The 13,549-nt window shown below is 41.7% G+C and overlaps 1 protein-coding gene across 1 annotated transcript in view; it reads left to right on the top strand.

Annotated features, from left to right (window-relative positions):
- SMARCA2 (SWI/SNF related, matrix associated, actin dependent regulator of chromatin, subfamily a, member 2) overlaps nt 1-13,549 on the top strand; it is a 239,576-nt gene that overhangs the window by 64,142 nt on the left and 161,885 nt on the right. The window contains exon 8 of the mRNA XM_042780710.1: nt 100-270. Within this exon, the coding sequence (XP_042636644.1) occupies nt 100-270 (171 nt within the window). The remainder of the gene's footprint in view (nt 1-99; nt 271-13,549) is intronic.

Below are 13,549 nucleotides of genomic sequence, written 5' to 3'. Positions count from 1 at the left end.
CATTGTTCTCCCACTCTATCCAGGATCTCTTACATAGACCCCCCCAGAACAACCACAGACTTTTGTGATGTTTTCATTATGCTCTTCTTTCCTCAATAGGCTGAAGATGAAGAAGGCTACAGGAAACTGATTGATCAGAAGAAAGATAGGCGCTTAGCTTACCTTTTGCAGCAGACTGATGAGTACGTGGCCAACCTGACCAACCTGGTCTGGGAGCATAAGCAAGCCCAGGCAGCCAAAGAGAAGAAGAAAAGGAGGAGGAGGAAGAAGGTGAGTAGCTCTCGTGATGGCAGCTCAGTCATGTACTACTTAGTGCATGCAAAAGGAGCTCTGGTGGTGTAGTGGTTAAGGCACTTGGCTGCTAACCACACGGTCGGTGGTTTAAACCCACCAGCCACTCCACAGAAGAAGGATGAGGAGGTGTGTTTCTGTAAAGATTTATAGCCTTGGAAATCCAGTGGGAGTCGCTATGAGTTGGAATTGACTTGAGGGTAGTAAGTTTGTTTTTGGTTTGAGTACACTCATGGAAAGTTTTGATTACTGAATTGCAGAAATTCAGTGGGTCTAGGAGTCCCAGGAGATGCAAATGGTTAACAAGCTCAGCTGCTAAGCGAAAGGTTATAGGTTCAAGTCCATCCAGAAGCACCTAGGAAGAAAGACCTGGTGACCTACTTCTGAACAACCAACCATTGAAAACTCTCTGGCGTACAGTTCTACTTGGACAGGCATGGGGTTCTCATGAGTCAGAACTGACTGAATTGACTGCAACAACAAATGGGTATCATGGGAGAGCAGTGATTAGGTGTATTAGATAGCATGCTAGAGGGGGAGGCCTGTGGGTAGGGTGTATTCAATGGAATCAGTTCAGCCCATATTTCTACTGTTTAATACAACATGTAAACATTACTTGTGAAGTAATGAGAAACACAGGAAATATGCGTACTCACACACAGATAGTCAATAGGGAAAGAAAAACATGGACTCTATTAAGTAGCTTGTTTTAGTTTAATGCCAGTATAGTAGGAGATAGCAGAGTTAGGAACCTGGGATGAAAATGAAGAAGGAAATGCAGTGCACAGATGGAAAGCAGTCAGAGCAAGTTGTAAGAGAGAGCTTTGGGATACTTTTGGAACATATTTCAGCCTGTTTGTTTGGACAGGTAAGGTTAACGGTGGTGGTTCTGTGGTAGAATTCTCACCTTCCATGCAGGAGACCCGGGTTCAGTTCCCAGCTGTTGTACTCCATGCACGGCTACCACCTGTCTGTCTGTGGAGACTTGCATGTTGCTGTGCTGCTGAGCAGGTTTCAGCAGAGCTGCCAGACGAAGATGAACTAGAAAGAAAGGCCTGGCAATTTACCTCTAAGAATCAGCTATGAGGACCCTATGGATAACAACAGCCTGATCCTGCTGTGAATGGGGTCGCCATGAATTGCAGGCTGTCTTGGGGGCAGCAAGCGACAACAATTGGGACAGATGGTTATTCCAGAATAGTTCATTCAGTTCTGCTACCCTGATGTCGTAGTCAGGTAAGTGTGCACATAAGGATGTGCGTTAGTCACAGAAAAGAAAAAAGTCTTATGTAAAATAGATCCTAATTATCATCAGAAGTGAAAGGTGTGATTTAGAATCCCTGCTTTGCAGATAGTACATTTCATTTTAAGAGTCACCTGCTGGTGCAAGACTGTGAACAGAAAACCTCTTTGAAGTGCAAGTAGTCTGGGAATCTAGTTCTTGGTTGATACTTCGTTTTCATGACAAATTCTGCTAGGGTTGGCCACAAACATCAACAGAAGGTCTCCATCAGAGCTGTGAAGATTGAGGATTTGTAGTATTCCATCACTTAGTCTCTACACTGGATAATTGAAGAAAATGTTTTTCAAAAAGTAATTAATTTCATGGCTACTGAATTCTCATACCTGGTTCATAATTAAGGAGGAGGAAGGAATGATCGAGAAGGCTTCTCCTCCCACCTGACTTCTCTGGTATAAGACAACTTACCACAGTGTGGGCATGGCTCGGGGCTGGAGTTCAGGCATCTAGGCAGTGAGGCACATCACGTCTCCTTGTCAGTGCAGCACTATAGACTTTGCAGACTTCCAGCTGCCAGCTTCTGACTTTAAAGGCGTTTTCAGAATCTGTGAAGAGCTTATAGACAACCATGCAATCCTGTAATAGCCAGAAGGAACCCCATTAAATAGCAGTATTAGTTTCTCCTGATCTGTAGGAAGGAGCCCTGGTGGCACAGCGGTTAAGTGCTCAGCTGCTAACCACAGTGTCAGCGATTCAAACCCACCAGCAGTTCCAAGGGAGAAAATACCTGGTGATTTGCTACCATGAAGATGACAGCCAATTCTGCTCTGTCACGTGGGATCACTATGAGTCAGACTCGACTTGACAGCACCTACCTACACCACCAGCAACCCAGAGGTGTATTTTGCAAAGATTGTGGCAGAAGGCTAAAAGGTCACCGTTAGGTTTTTAGTCCTGGAAATCATATTCTACATTCTTTTGTGATAAAAAGCTCATGACCCTGATTTGAGTTTCTGACTTATAATTAATAGATTTCTGCCATGGTATTAAATAGGTATATCATCATAGGCTGAAAAAAAAAACGATATATGCTTGTGTGTCAATGATTATGCTTGTATATTGGGGTTAATCTTGACAGAGTAGGGCCTTCTCACGGTATTTTTCACAGTGTTGTTTATGTGATCAGTAGGTTGATGCATCACTTCCAAACTCTTTTCTTAAGGCTTGGTGATAGCCCTTACTCTTTTTGTTTCATGCATTTACACCACAGGTATTAACTGAGCACTTACTGTGAGCTAAGTCATGTGCTGGAGGGAGTGGAGGTTCAGTGGGAGAATTCCCTCCTTCCGTGCAAAGGCCCGGGTTCAATTCCTGGCCCTGGCACCTCATGTACAGCCACCACTCATCTGTCAGTGGGGGCTTGTGTGTTACTGTGGTGCTGAGCAGATTTCAACGGTGCTTCCAGGCTAAGATGGTCTAGGGAGAAAGGCTGGTGATCTGTTTCTGGAAATCAGCCTGTGAAACCCCGTGCATCACAATGGTCAGAGCATGGAGATGGCTCAGGACCGGGTGTGGTTTCATTCCACTGTGCATGGGGTGGCTGTGAGTAGAGAGTGGCTTGTGGCAGCTAACAGCAGCTACAACAGGCAGTGTGCTGGACACTGGGGAGGGAGGTGCAGTGGTGAGGAAAAACCTTTCTGCCCCCTCTCACAGCTTAATCAGAGAACAAAAGAGGCATCAGCTATGTACCAAGCACTTCACTACGAACTGTGATGACTGCTGTGAGGGAGGACGTGGAGTCAGAGTGGGGGAGGGGCTTGCTGTCCTGGCAAATAGGTAATAGACACAAAGCCGCTACTATCTGCCATGTGTGTGTCTGGCCTTCATACGATGCTCTCACCTGATCAAGTGTGTAGATTATCACTGTGTTATCAGCCATCTAAAAGGCCTCTGGATGGTGCAAGCAATTTGCTCTCGATGCTAACTTAAAGGTTGGCAGTTGGAACCCATCCAGTGGTACTGAGGAAGATAAGACCTTGGTGATCTGCTTCTATAAAGGTTAAACCAAAAACCAAACCTGTTGCCATTGACTCAGTTCTGACTCATAGCAACCCTATAGGACAGAGTAGAACTGCCCTATAAGGCTTCCAAAGCTGTCATCTTTATGGAAGCAGACTGTCACATTTGTCTTTTACAGAGTGACTGGGGGGTTTGAACTGCCAACCATTTGATTCGCAGCTGAGCACTTTAACCATTGTGCCACCAGGGCTTCTGCACATGGGCTGCCGTGAGCCAGAAGTTGACTTGACTACAACTAATAAATAACAAGAACCTCAGACGTATTCCCCTTCCCTCTCTGGTGGTACAGTGCCTTAAGACATCTGACTGCTAACCAAAAAGTTGGTGGTTCAAACTCACCAGCCACTTTATGGAAGGAAGATAAGGCAATCTACTTCAGTAAATATTTACCGCCTGGGAAACCCAGTAGGGGTTGCTCTGAGTCAAAATCAGCTTGATGGCAGTGGATTTTGGTTTGTTTTTTTGGTATGTTTTTATGATCTTATGATGCACTTGAACCCTTCTGCTCTCAGCACGTGGGGTGGGGGGTCCGAGATTGCTGATTTCCTTTCTGGACCATCTTGCTGGGAGAAGTGGGATAAAGAAGGAAAAGAAAGGAACTGGGCACCTTCCTGGAACCTGTCTTTTCACGAGACTTTAAGACTTAGTTCAAAGTGGATTACCCCATTCTGGATGCACCTTTATTCAAGTGCAAAGAAAATGGAAGCTTTCAAAAACTGATTCTTTGACATTTTGGATTATCTGTTGTTCAGCTCCCCTCCAGTAGAGTGAATCACTGAGACTTGTTTGTTCACTGTGCTGGGGAAACACTCTTGTGTTTGTAAGCTTAACAATTCTTTGCTATCCTTCCCAGGATTTTCTCACAGTATAAAATATTAAGTGGTACTTGTCTGTATTTTTTTAAAATTAGCAGCTATCAGTAAATCTTTGTTTTGAGAAAACTGCTTTACCCTCTGAGCAAATAATGTTGAGCTGATAGCAACACTTGTAGCACAGCAGAGGTACGGAAGCTGAAAACTATTAGAGACAAGGATGGTCGACATTGTAGCTTAATTGGAAAAGGATTGCTCTTTGACTTTCAGCATTAAGCTAGTGCTTAGTTTTGGGTTTTGTTTTTAACTGTCCAGATGTAATAGAGAAGATCTTTTCCCTCTTTGTGGGTTTGTTGTGTTTACTTGTTGTTAGTGAATAATTGGGTGGATTTTCTTTAACCTGTCATGGCCTCCTTCAATTTCTTCTTCTTAGCATAAGGGCCATTTCTGTGGAGTATATACTTATAAATCACTTGGAGACTTCCTGTTGTTAGCTCTGTCTTCTATCACTGTCCTTGAAATAGAAAAAAAAAAAAAAAGTACATTTATAGATCTACTCAAGTGTTGGTGTCAGGGGTGGTGCAGTGGTAGAATTCTCACCATCTATGCAGAACAGGTTTGGTTCCCAGCCACTACACCTCCTGTACAGTCACCACCCATCTGTCACTGGAGGTTTACATGTTGCCAGTATGCTGAACAGGTTTCAGCAGAGCTTCCAGACTTAGATAGACTAGGAAGAAAGGCCTGGTGATCTACTTCTAAAAACCAGCCTGTGAAAAGTCTTATGGATCACAGTGGTCCAATATTGTTGTGCATGGGTTCATCCTGAGTTTGGGGCTGACCTGATGGCAGCTAATAATGGCAAAAGCCACAGTTTCATTTCAGTCTTCACCTGTAAGAAGATCTTGGGAATAGTGCCTGCTTCATAGATTATTGTGAGGGTCTTGTGGGAAGAGTTTGTCTAAAGCATAAAGAACATTCTATCGCACATAGTAAGTGCTCAGAAATATTACTTTATCAAGCAGTTCTGGGGACTAAATGTGGAATCATGATTGTTGAAATGTAGTTATAAGATTTCATTGAAAAGAAAATCATACTTTCTATTTTATGCAAATTGCATCTCTTTTGTGATGCAGGATATGTAATTTCTTTTCCCCTAGTTCAGCATCAGTTGGTTATTATTACAGTATCTTTTAGGATAATGCCTGATAATTTTTGATTATTGAGGTATGAAGGAGAAAAATACCATTTTTTAATTTGGGGTGGATTCTCCTTACCATCCCCTCCCCCAGACTCCTACAAAGAGAATTTTCTAGTAGCCTCTAACTTGCTATAGTTCCTGGTGATAATAAGTATTTCCAGCAATGCTTTGGGGTCCAGCCTTTTTCTAAGCTGTGGTCAGGAGCTCATGCCAGGGGCACACATCTACTGGTTCAAACCAAACCCATGTCATCGAGCCCATTCTGACTCACGGCAACCCTATAGGGCAGGTTGCCCATTCTGACTCACAGCAACCTTATATAGGGCAAATTAGAACTGCCTCAGAGCATTTCCAAGGCTGTGATCTGTATGGAACAGCCAGCCACATCTTTGTCCCACAGAACAGGTGGTGAGTTCAAACCACTGACCTTTGGGTTAGCAGCTGAGCCCCTAGCAGTCATTGTAGGGATTCAGTTTCTGGAGCTGTTGACCAGAGGCAGAAAATAAATATTTAATTCCAACTTTCAGATCTTTCAATGGGATGTGCAGCAGCAGAACCCTTGTTACTAATTTGTGGAGTTTCTTGCAAGCCCATGGCTCTAGTAAGAACGTGCAAAGAGAATATGTCGGCAACACTGTGCTTGTTACCTGTCTCATCATCATTTTTGTTTTCCTTTCTAGCAGTTCTTTTCTCTCTCTCTCTCTCTCTCTCACCCCCTCCCCCTTTCCCTTTCCCTTTATCTGCTCCCCCCATCAATCACTCATTTAAATAAGTCTCAAGACTGTCACGTTTTAAAGGGGGATCATCCTGGTATAATGCACTGATCAGTATATTCACTGCTAGCAAGTTGATTTTGACTCATAACGATCCTATAGGACAGAGTAGAACTGCTGCTTGGTATTTCCAAGGCTGTAAATCTTTACAGAAGCAGACCACCTCATCTTTCTCCCTCTTGATCAGGATGTTGTTGTTGTTGTTGTTGTTAGGTGCTGTCAAGTTGGTTCCAACTCAAAGCACCCGTATATACAACAGAACGAAACACTGCCTGTTGTGCCATCCTCACAGTCATTGCCGTACTTGAATCCATCATCTCAGAAACCGTGTCAATCCATCTCATTGAGAGGCTTTCCTTTTTTTTTGCTGTCTCTCTACCAAGCATCATGATATCCTTTTCCAAGGATCGGTCCCTTCTGACAACATGACCGAACTATGAGAGACAAAGTGTAGCCATTCTTGCATCTAAGGAGCATTCCAGCTGTACTTCCTCCAAGATAGATTTGTTCGTTCTTCTAGCAGTCCCTGGTACATTCACTATTCTTCACCAACATCACAACTCAAATGCATCAATTCTAATCTGGCCTTCTTTATTCATTGTCAGCTTTCACATGTGTAAGAGGCAATTGAAAATACTATGGCTTGGGTCTGGAGCACCTTAGTTTTCAAAGTGACATCTTTACTTTTGAATGCTTTAAAGACGTCTTTTACAGCAGACTTGCCCAGTGCACTACTTGGTTTATTTGCTTCCATGGGCATTGATTATGGATGTAAGTAAAATGAAATCCCTGACAACTTCAGTCTTTTCTCTTTTTATCATGATGTTGCTTATTGGTCCAGTTGTGAGGATTTTTGCTTTCTTTATGTTGAAGCACAATCCATACTGAAGGCTATATATAGTCTCTGATCTTCATCAGTAAGTGTTTCAGTTCTTTACTTTGAGCAAGCAAGGTTGTGTCATCTTCATATTGTGGGTTGTTAATGAGCCTTCCTCCATTCCTGATGCTGTGTTCTTCTTCATATCGTCCAGCTTCACGAATTACTTGCTCAGCATACAGATTGAATAAGTATGGTGAAAGGATACAGCCTCTATGCATACCTTGTTTGATTTTAAACCATGAAGTATTGTACAACTGCCTCTTGGTCGATGTACAGGTTCCTCATGAGCACAACTAACTGTTCTGGAATTCCCATTCTTCCTAGTGTTACCTGTAATTTTTTATGATCCACACAGTCAAGTGCCATTGCATAGTCAGGAAACACAGATAAATATCTTTTTAGTATTCTTCGTTTTTAGCCAAGATCCATCTGACATCAGCAATGGTATCACTCATTCCATGTCCTCTTTTGAATCCAGCTTGAATTTCTGGTAGTTCCCCGTCAGTATCTCCTACAGCTGTTTTTGAATTATCTTCAGCATAAGTTTATTTGCATGTGATATTAATGATATTGTTGGATAATTTCCATATTCTGTTGGATCTCCTTTCTTTGGAGTAGACACAAATATGGATCTTTTCCAGTCGGTTGTCCAGGTAGCTGTCTTCCAAATTTCTTGGCATAAATGAGTGCACACCTTTAGTGCTACCTCCACTTGTTGAAACATCTCAATGGGTATTCTGTCAATTCCTGGAGCCTTGTTTTTTGCCAGTTCCTTCAGTGCAGCTCTGGTGGCATAGTGCCTAAGGCAATTGACTGCTAACCAGAAGGTTGGTGTTTCAAACCTACTATCAACTCCAGGGAAGGAAGACTGGGCAATCTACTTCTGTAAAGATTTACCACCTTGGAAACCCAAGGGGGGTCGCAATGAGTTGGAATTGACTTGATGGCAGCGAGTTTGACTTTTTTTTTTTCCTTTTCAGTGCAGCTTGGTCTTCTTCCTTTAATACTGTCAGGACTTGATCATATCCTCCCACCTGAAATGGTTGAACATTGACTAGTTCTTTTTGGTACAGTGACTCTCTGTATTCCTTCCATCTTCTTTTGATGCTTTCTGCATTGTTGAGTATTTAGCCCATAGAATCATTCAGTACTGCAGTTTGAGGCCTGACTTTTGTATTCATTTCTTCTAGCTTGAGAAATGCCAAGAGTGTTCTTTCCTTTTGATTTCCTCACTCAAACTCTTTGCACATTTTATTATAATACTTTACTCTGTCTTCTCAAGCTGCCCTTTGAAATCTTCTGTTTAGCTCTTTTACTTCATCATTTTTTCATACACTTTAGCTACTCTCCATTTCAGAGTCTCTTCTTACATTCATTTTGGTCTTTTCTTCCTGCCCTATCTTTTTAATGATCTTTTGTTTTCTTCATGTATGATGTCCTTGCTGTCATCCCACAACTTGACTGGTCTTTGGTCATTAGTATTCAGTGTGTCAAATCTCTTCTTCAGATAGTGTCTAAATTCAGGTAACGATATATTCAAGGTCGTATTTTGGCTCTTGTGAACTTGTTTTCATTTTCTTCGGCTTCAACTTGAAGTTGCATATGAACAGTTGATGGTCTGTCCCTCAGTCAGCCCCTGGTCTTGTTCTGACTGGTGATACTAAGCTTCTCTGTGATCTCTTTCCATAGATGTAGCAGATTTGATTCCTGTGTATTCCATCTAGCAGGGTCCATGTGGATAGTCACTGTGTGTGCTGTTGAAAAAGGTGTTTTGCAGTGAATAAGTTGTTGATCATCCAGAACTCTATTACGTGGTCACTGGATCATTTCTATTACCAAGGCCATATTTTCCAACTATTGATACTTCTTTATTTCCAACTTTCGCATTCTAGTCACCAGTAATTATCATTATTATTATTATAACATCTTGATGCATGTTTGGTCAATTTCAGACAGCAGAAGTTGGCAAAAATCTTCAGTTTCCTCATCTTTGGCTTTAGTGGTTGTGTTTGTTTTAAATAAATTTGAATAATAGTAGTATGAACTGATAGGCATGTGGAAATTTTCCTATTACTGATAGCATTGTACTTCAGGATAGATCCTCTTCAATGTATCATTCCCAGCATAATAGACTGTATGATTGTCTGATTCAAAATAGCCAATACCTGTCTGTTTCAGCTTGCTAGTATCTGGGATATTGATCTTTATGCATTATATTTCATTTTTAATCATTATAGTCATAGGAAAGTTCTTTTTAGATATCAAAAGTCAGAAAAGCTCCATGGCATAATTTTTGGTGAAAAAAGAATTAAAGTCGTAATATTATTCAGACATGTTTTAAATTCAGTTAAATTCCATTGTTTTCAATTCTTTTGTCTCTTATATTTTTCCCCCCGATATGATAGTCTATTGACACTTCTCTTCACGAGGATTTTCTTAGTTGAAAGAAAGCTGTTCCTAAGGTAAACCTACACACTCAGTGTAGGACTATTGTAAGCATAGGTGAATACAGTGTCACATGATTAGATTTATTTGATTAAAAACAAGTGAAACCAGAATTTTGAGTTAAAGTCCTGCTTAACTGGATTGACCAGTTATTTGAGTTAAAATGTTCAAATTGGTTTTCCCTGCAAGACACAACCAAAGTAATGAACAAAATGCCTTTTAATTTGATATTCCTGGGCATATTTTATTGCCTGGCCACCTATCTTAATGCTCAGAGGTCCACTTAAATGACAGTAAAAATAAACCCAGTGGTTTCTGAGAGCTTAGGCTTCCATTGACAGAATGAGTCTGTAAGACTCATTTGAATGTTGTTTCAGCATATTATAACAACTCGTACTGGCGACCAGATGCTGGCACTTTGTGATATAGATAGTAACATATTTGGCATAAAACTATTTCTTTATAAAACGAGGCTTTCGGTAGCATGTGTTATGATAGCCTAAATAAAGTGCCTCGTGGAAGTCCATTTTCTTGAGCTCAGCTCTGTGAATGTGCCTACCCTCCAGTTGATTTTTGACTCATGGCGACCCCATGTGAGCAGAACTGCCCCCTAGTGTTTCTTAGGCTGTAACCCTCATGAGAACAAATTGCTAAGTCTTTCTCCCACAGAGCCCCTAGCTGGGTTCCAACTGCCAGCTTTTCAGTTACCTGCAGAGTGCTTAATCATTGAACCACCAGGGAAGACAGGTAGCCATGCCCATAGCTTTGACTGTGAACATTTCTAAATGGAGGATAGGAATTGCCATTTTCCGTGGGAATTGGGAACCCACATTGTCTTGAGTTCCTGAGTAATTTGTTTGTGTCCCTTTACGTGCCTTCGGTAATTATACTCCTCCCTCCCTGCTTGAGCATAATTGGTTCTAAACTTTTTTTCAAGGAGGAGGAAGCCAGTACAAGTATTCCTTCAGTCCCATCGTAATTAGCAGATGAGCTGTACTTTGTTTTTTTTTTTTTTTACTCGGTGAAGTGAGCTCAGGCATCGCTGGTAATGTTGATCACGTGTATTTGTAATTACATGACACAGATAATGTAGGGGAACTCGCTCAAGCAGTGGGAGACAGGTAGCAGCTGCTGCAGCAGCACCAGTCATCTCCCTAGGCACTGAGAGGCTGTGCACAGTTAGCACAAACGGAAACACCAGTCATAATCCATTTGGACTTCATTAGTAACCAAAAAGAGGAAGGGCTTTGTTGTTGTTTGAAAGATTAAGCACCAGTTTGATGTAAGCATGAGGATTTGTAAAAGCACACACCAACCGGAGGTCCTCATTACACTGGAAGAATCCAAAGCATGATGGGAGAACTTGACATCCCTTGCAACAGAGTGGGCTGCCATCTGGCTTCTACCTCATGTAATAACATGGCAGCATTGGGTGTATGTAAAGTGCCCTGGTGGTGCAAAGGTTAAGCGCTCAGCTGCAAACCGAAAGGTCACAGCCACCAGTGGCTCTGTGGAAGAGAAGACCTGTTGATTTATTTCTGTAAAGATGATAGCCTTGGAAACCCTACGGGGCAGTTGCACTCTGCCCTGTGAGTCGGAATTGGCTAGACAGCACCTACCACCACCACAAAGGAGGCCTGGTTGCACAATAGTTAAGCGCTGGACTACTTATCACGAGGCTGGCAGTTCAAACTCAAGTCAGTGGCTCTGCTGGAGAAAGACCTGACTATCTGTTCCTGTAAAGGTTACAGCCTATAGAACCCTAGGGGCAGTTCTGTTCTACTGTAGTGTCACTATGAATTGAAATCCACTTGATGGTACCTGACAACAATAACAGGAAGTAAGGAGTGATGCAAATAGTTAACACTCTCAGGTGCTAACCACAAAGTTGGAGGTTTGAGTCTACCTGGAGGCATCCCGGAAGAAAGGCCTACAGTCTACTTCCAAAAAATTAGCCACTGAAAACTATGGAGCACAGTTCTCTTCTCTGACACACATAGGGTTACTGTGGTCAGAGTCGTCTCTTTGGCAGCTGTCTTTTTTTTAAAGCGGGCACCTGCGGGAAGTTTCTCAGAGTAGTATACAATGAGAAATTGTGTGTGTGTTCTTAACTGTTTTATGACCTGAAAATATATTGGCACCTAATTACAATAATCGTAATAATGCACTGAGTGCATGCTAAGTGGAAGGCATTGTTCTTCGTGCTTTTATTCATTCACTCACCAAACACTTACTTAGTGCCTTTTAACTACCAGACACCCTTGTAGGTATGGGAACAAAACAGACAGAAATCTCTGACCTGTAATCTTATAAAGCAGTTTTCAGACAGGGCTATTTTCAACAGGACTATTTTTTTTAGGCCTATTTTAAAAGTGACTATGGCATTCCATAGTCACTTTTAAAATAGGCCTAAAAAAATAGCCCTGTTGATCTTTAAGCTTGTGGAGATTCATGCAAAACGTACATTGCATCATATATAAGGTTGGATTGTTGTTGTTCTTCACTGCCATCAAGTTGATTCTGACACGTGGCGACTCCATGTGTTTAAAGCAGAACTGCTTCATAGGTTTTCAGCCTTTATGAGAGCAGGTCGCCAGGGCTTGCTTTTGAGGTGGCTCTGGGTAGGTCTAAACTGCCAAGCTTTGAGCTGGTAGTAGAGTGCTTAACCATTTGCACCACCTGGGAACTCCTTCATGCTGGATTGTGTATACTGAAGGGTAATGATCCAGCCCCACAGCAACCCTATGAGGTAGGTTCTGTTAGCATCCCTGCTCACAGAAGAGAGAACCAAGACACAGAGCGACAGGGTACCAGGATCATGGCTGAGTGAGTTCCTTGCCCTTGGTGATAGAGGTGGCATTCAAACACAGATTGTCTAATTCCAGAACCTACTTTCTCTAACATTGCATTGCCTCTTGGATTTGATAGCTAATGGAATTTTTTAAATGAGTTTAAAAGATTGTAAGTGATGAAAAGGCCTGATGATGAGGTGGCTCGTAGGCAGGACTCTGGCTCATCTCTGGTATATTCATCTGAGGGTATCCTTTTAGCATAGTTTCGAGTCTATTAATTTAGGGGCCTTCAAGCTTTTCAATGAACTATTCATTGAAGTGGTGATCCAGTTCTATTTGCTTGTTATCTGAAATTGGCTTATTCATTGTGCCTCATTTGATTTTCTTTGTTGGCTAAATTGGTAGCTTATTTCTGATTTGTGTGGAAAGAATGGTGGGATTAATTGACTTCCTCCCATTAATTAAAACAGTAGCCTGAGTGTAGTGCCTGAGGATTCCAAAAATGGAACCTTCAGTGGCTGGTAGTGGGATGCTTTCCTTCCTGAGCTGAGAACTCTGCCCTTGTTCTCCTTGTCCCAAGCCCAGACATAGGCCCCAGTGCTGGTGAACACTAATCATTCCTTTGAGCTTATAAATATTTTCAGTTTGGGGAGGTGACAGATATTCTTGGGAAATCATGACCAAAGGGTGAATTTCATTTTTTATGGTTTGGGAGAAGCTATAGTTTTATGCTTTGTGCCTTGACATACATATATTTTTGGTAAGAACATTATGTTACATTTTAAAAGAACTTCAAAAAATTTCAAACATTTATAGAACTAGTTTTCTTCAATGCAGATAAAACACTGGATTTTAAACATTAAGCATCTTCTGTAAAAGCTGTTTTGTCAAGAGAGGCGAGTCATTTTCGTGGAAGGTAGAAATGTGTTATAGAATCAATAATATTTAAGTAAACAAAGTTGAGTCCGTATTGGTTCTGTGTCATTATCTATATTGTATTAGTTAATGAGGGAGCTCTGGTAGCATAGTCCCTAAG

Source organism: Orycteropus afer, unplaced genomic scaffold, assembly GCF_000298275.1.
Source record: "Orycteropus afer afer isolate SDZICR_OR568_19922 unplaced genomic scaffold, OryAfe1.0 scaffold00005, whole genome shotgun sequence".
In the NCBI taxonomy this organism is placed as follows: Eukaryota; Metazoa; Chordata; class Mammalia; order Tubulidentata; family Orycteropodidae; genus Orycteropus; species Orycteropus afer.
Note: the sequence above shows the minus strand (reverse complement) of the source record. Positions and strands in the feature narration are given on the sequence as shown.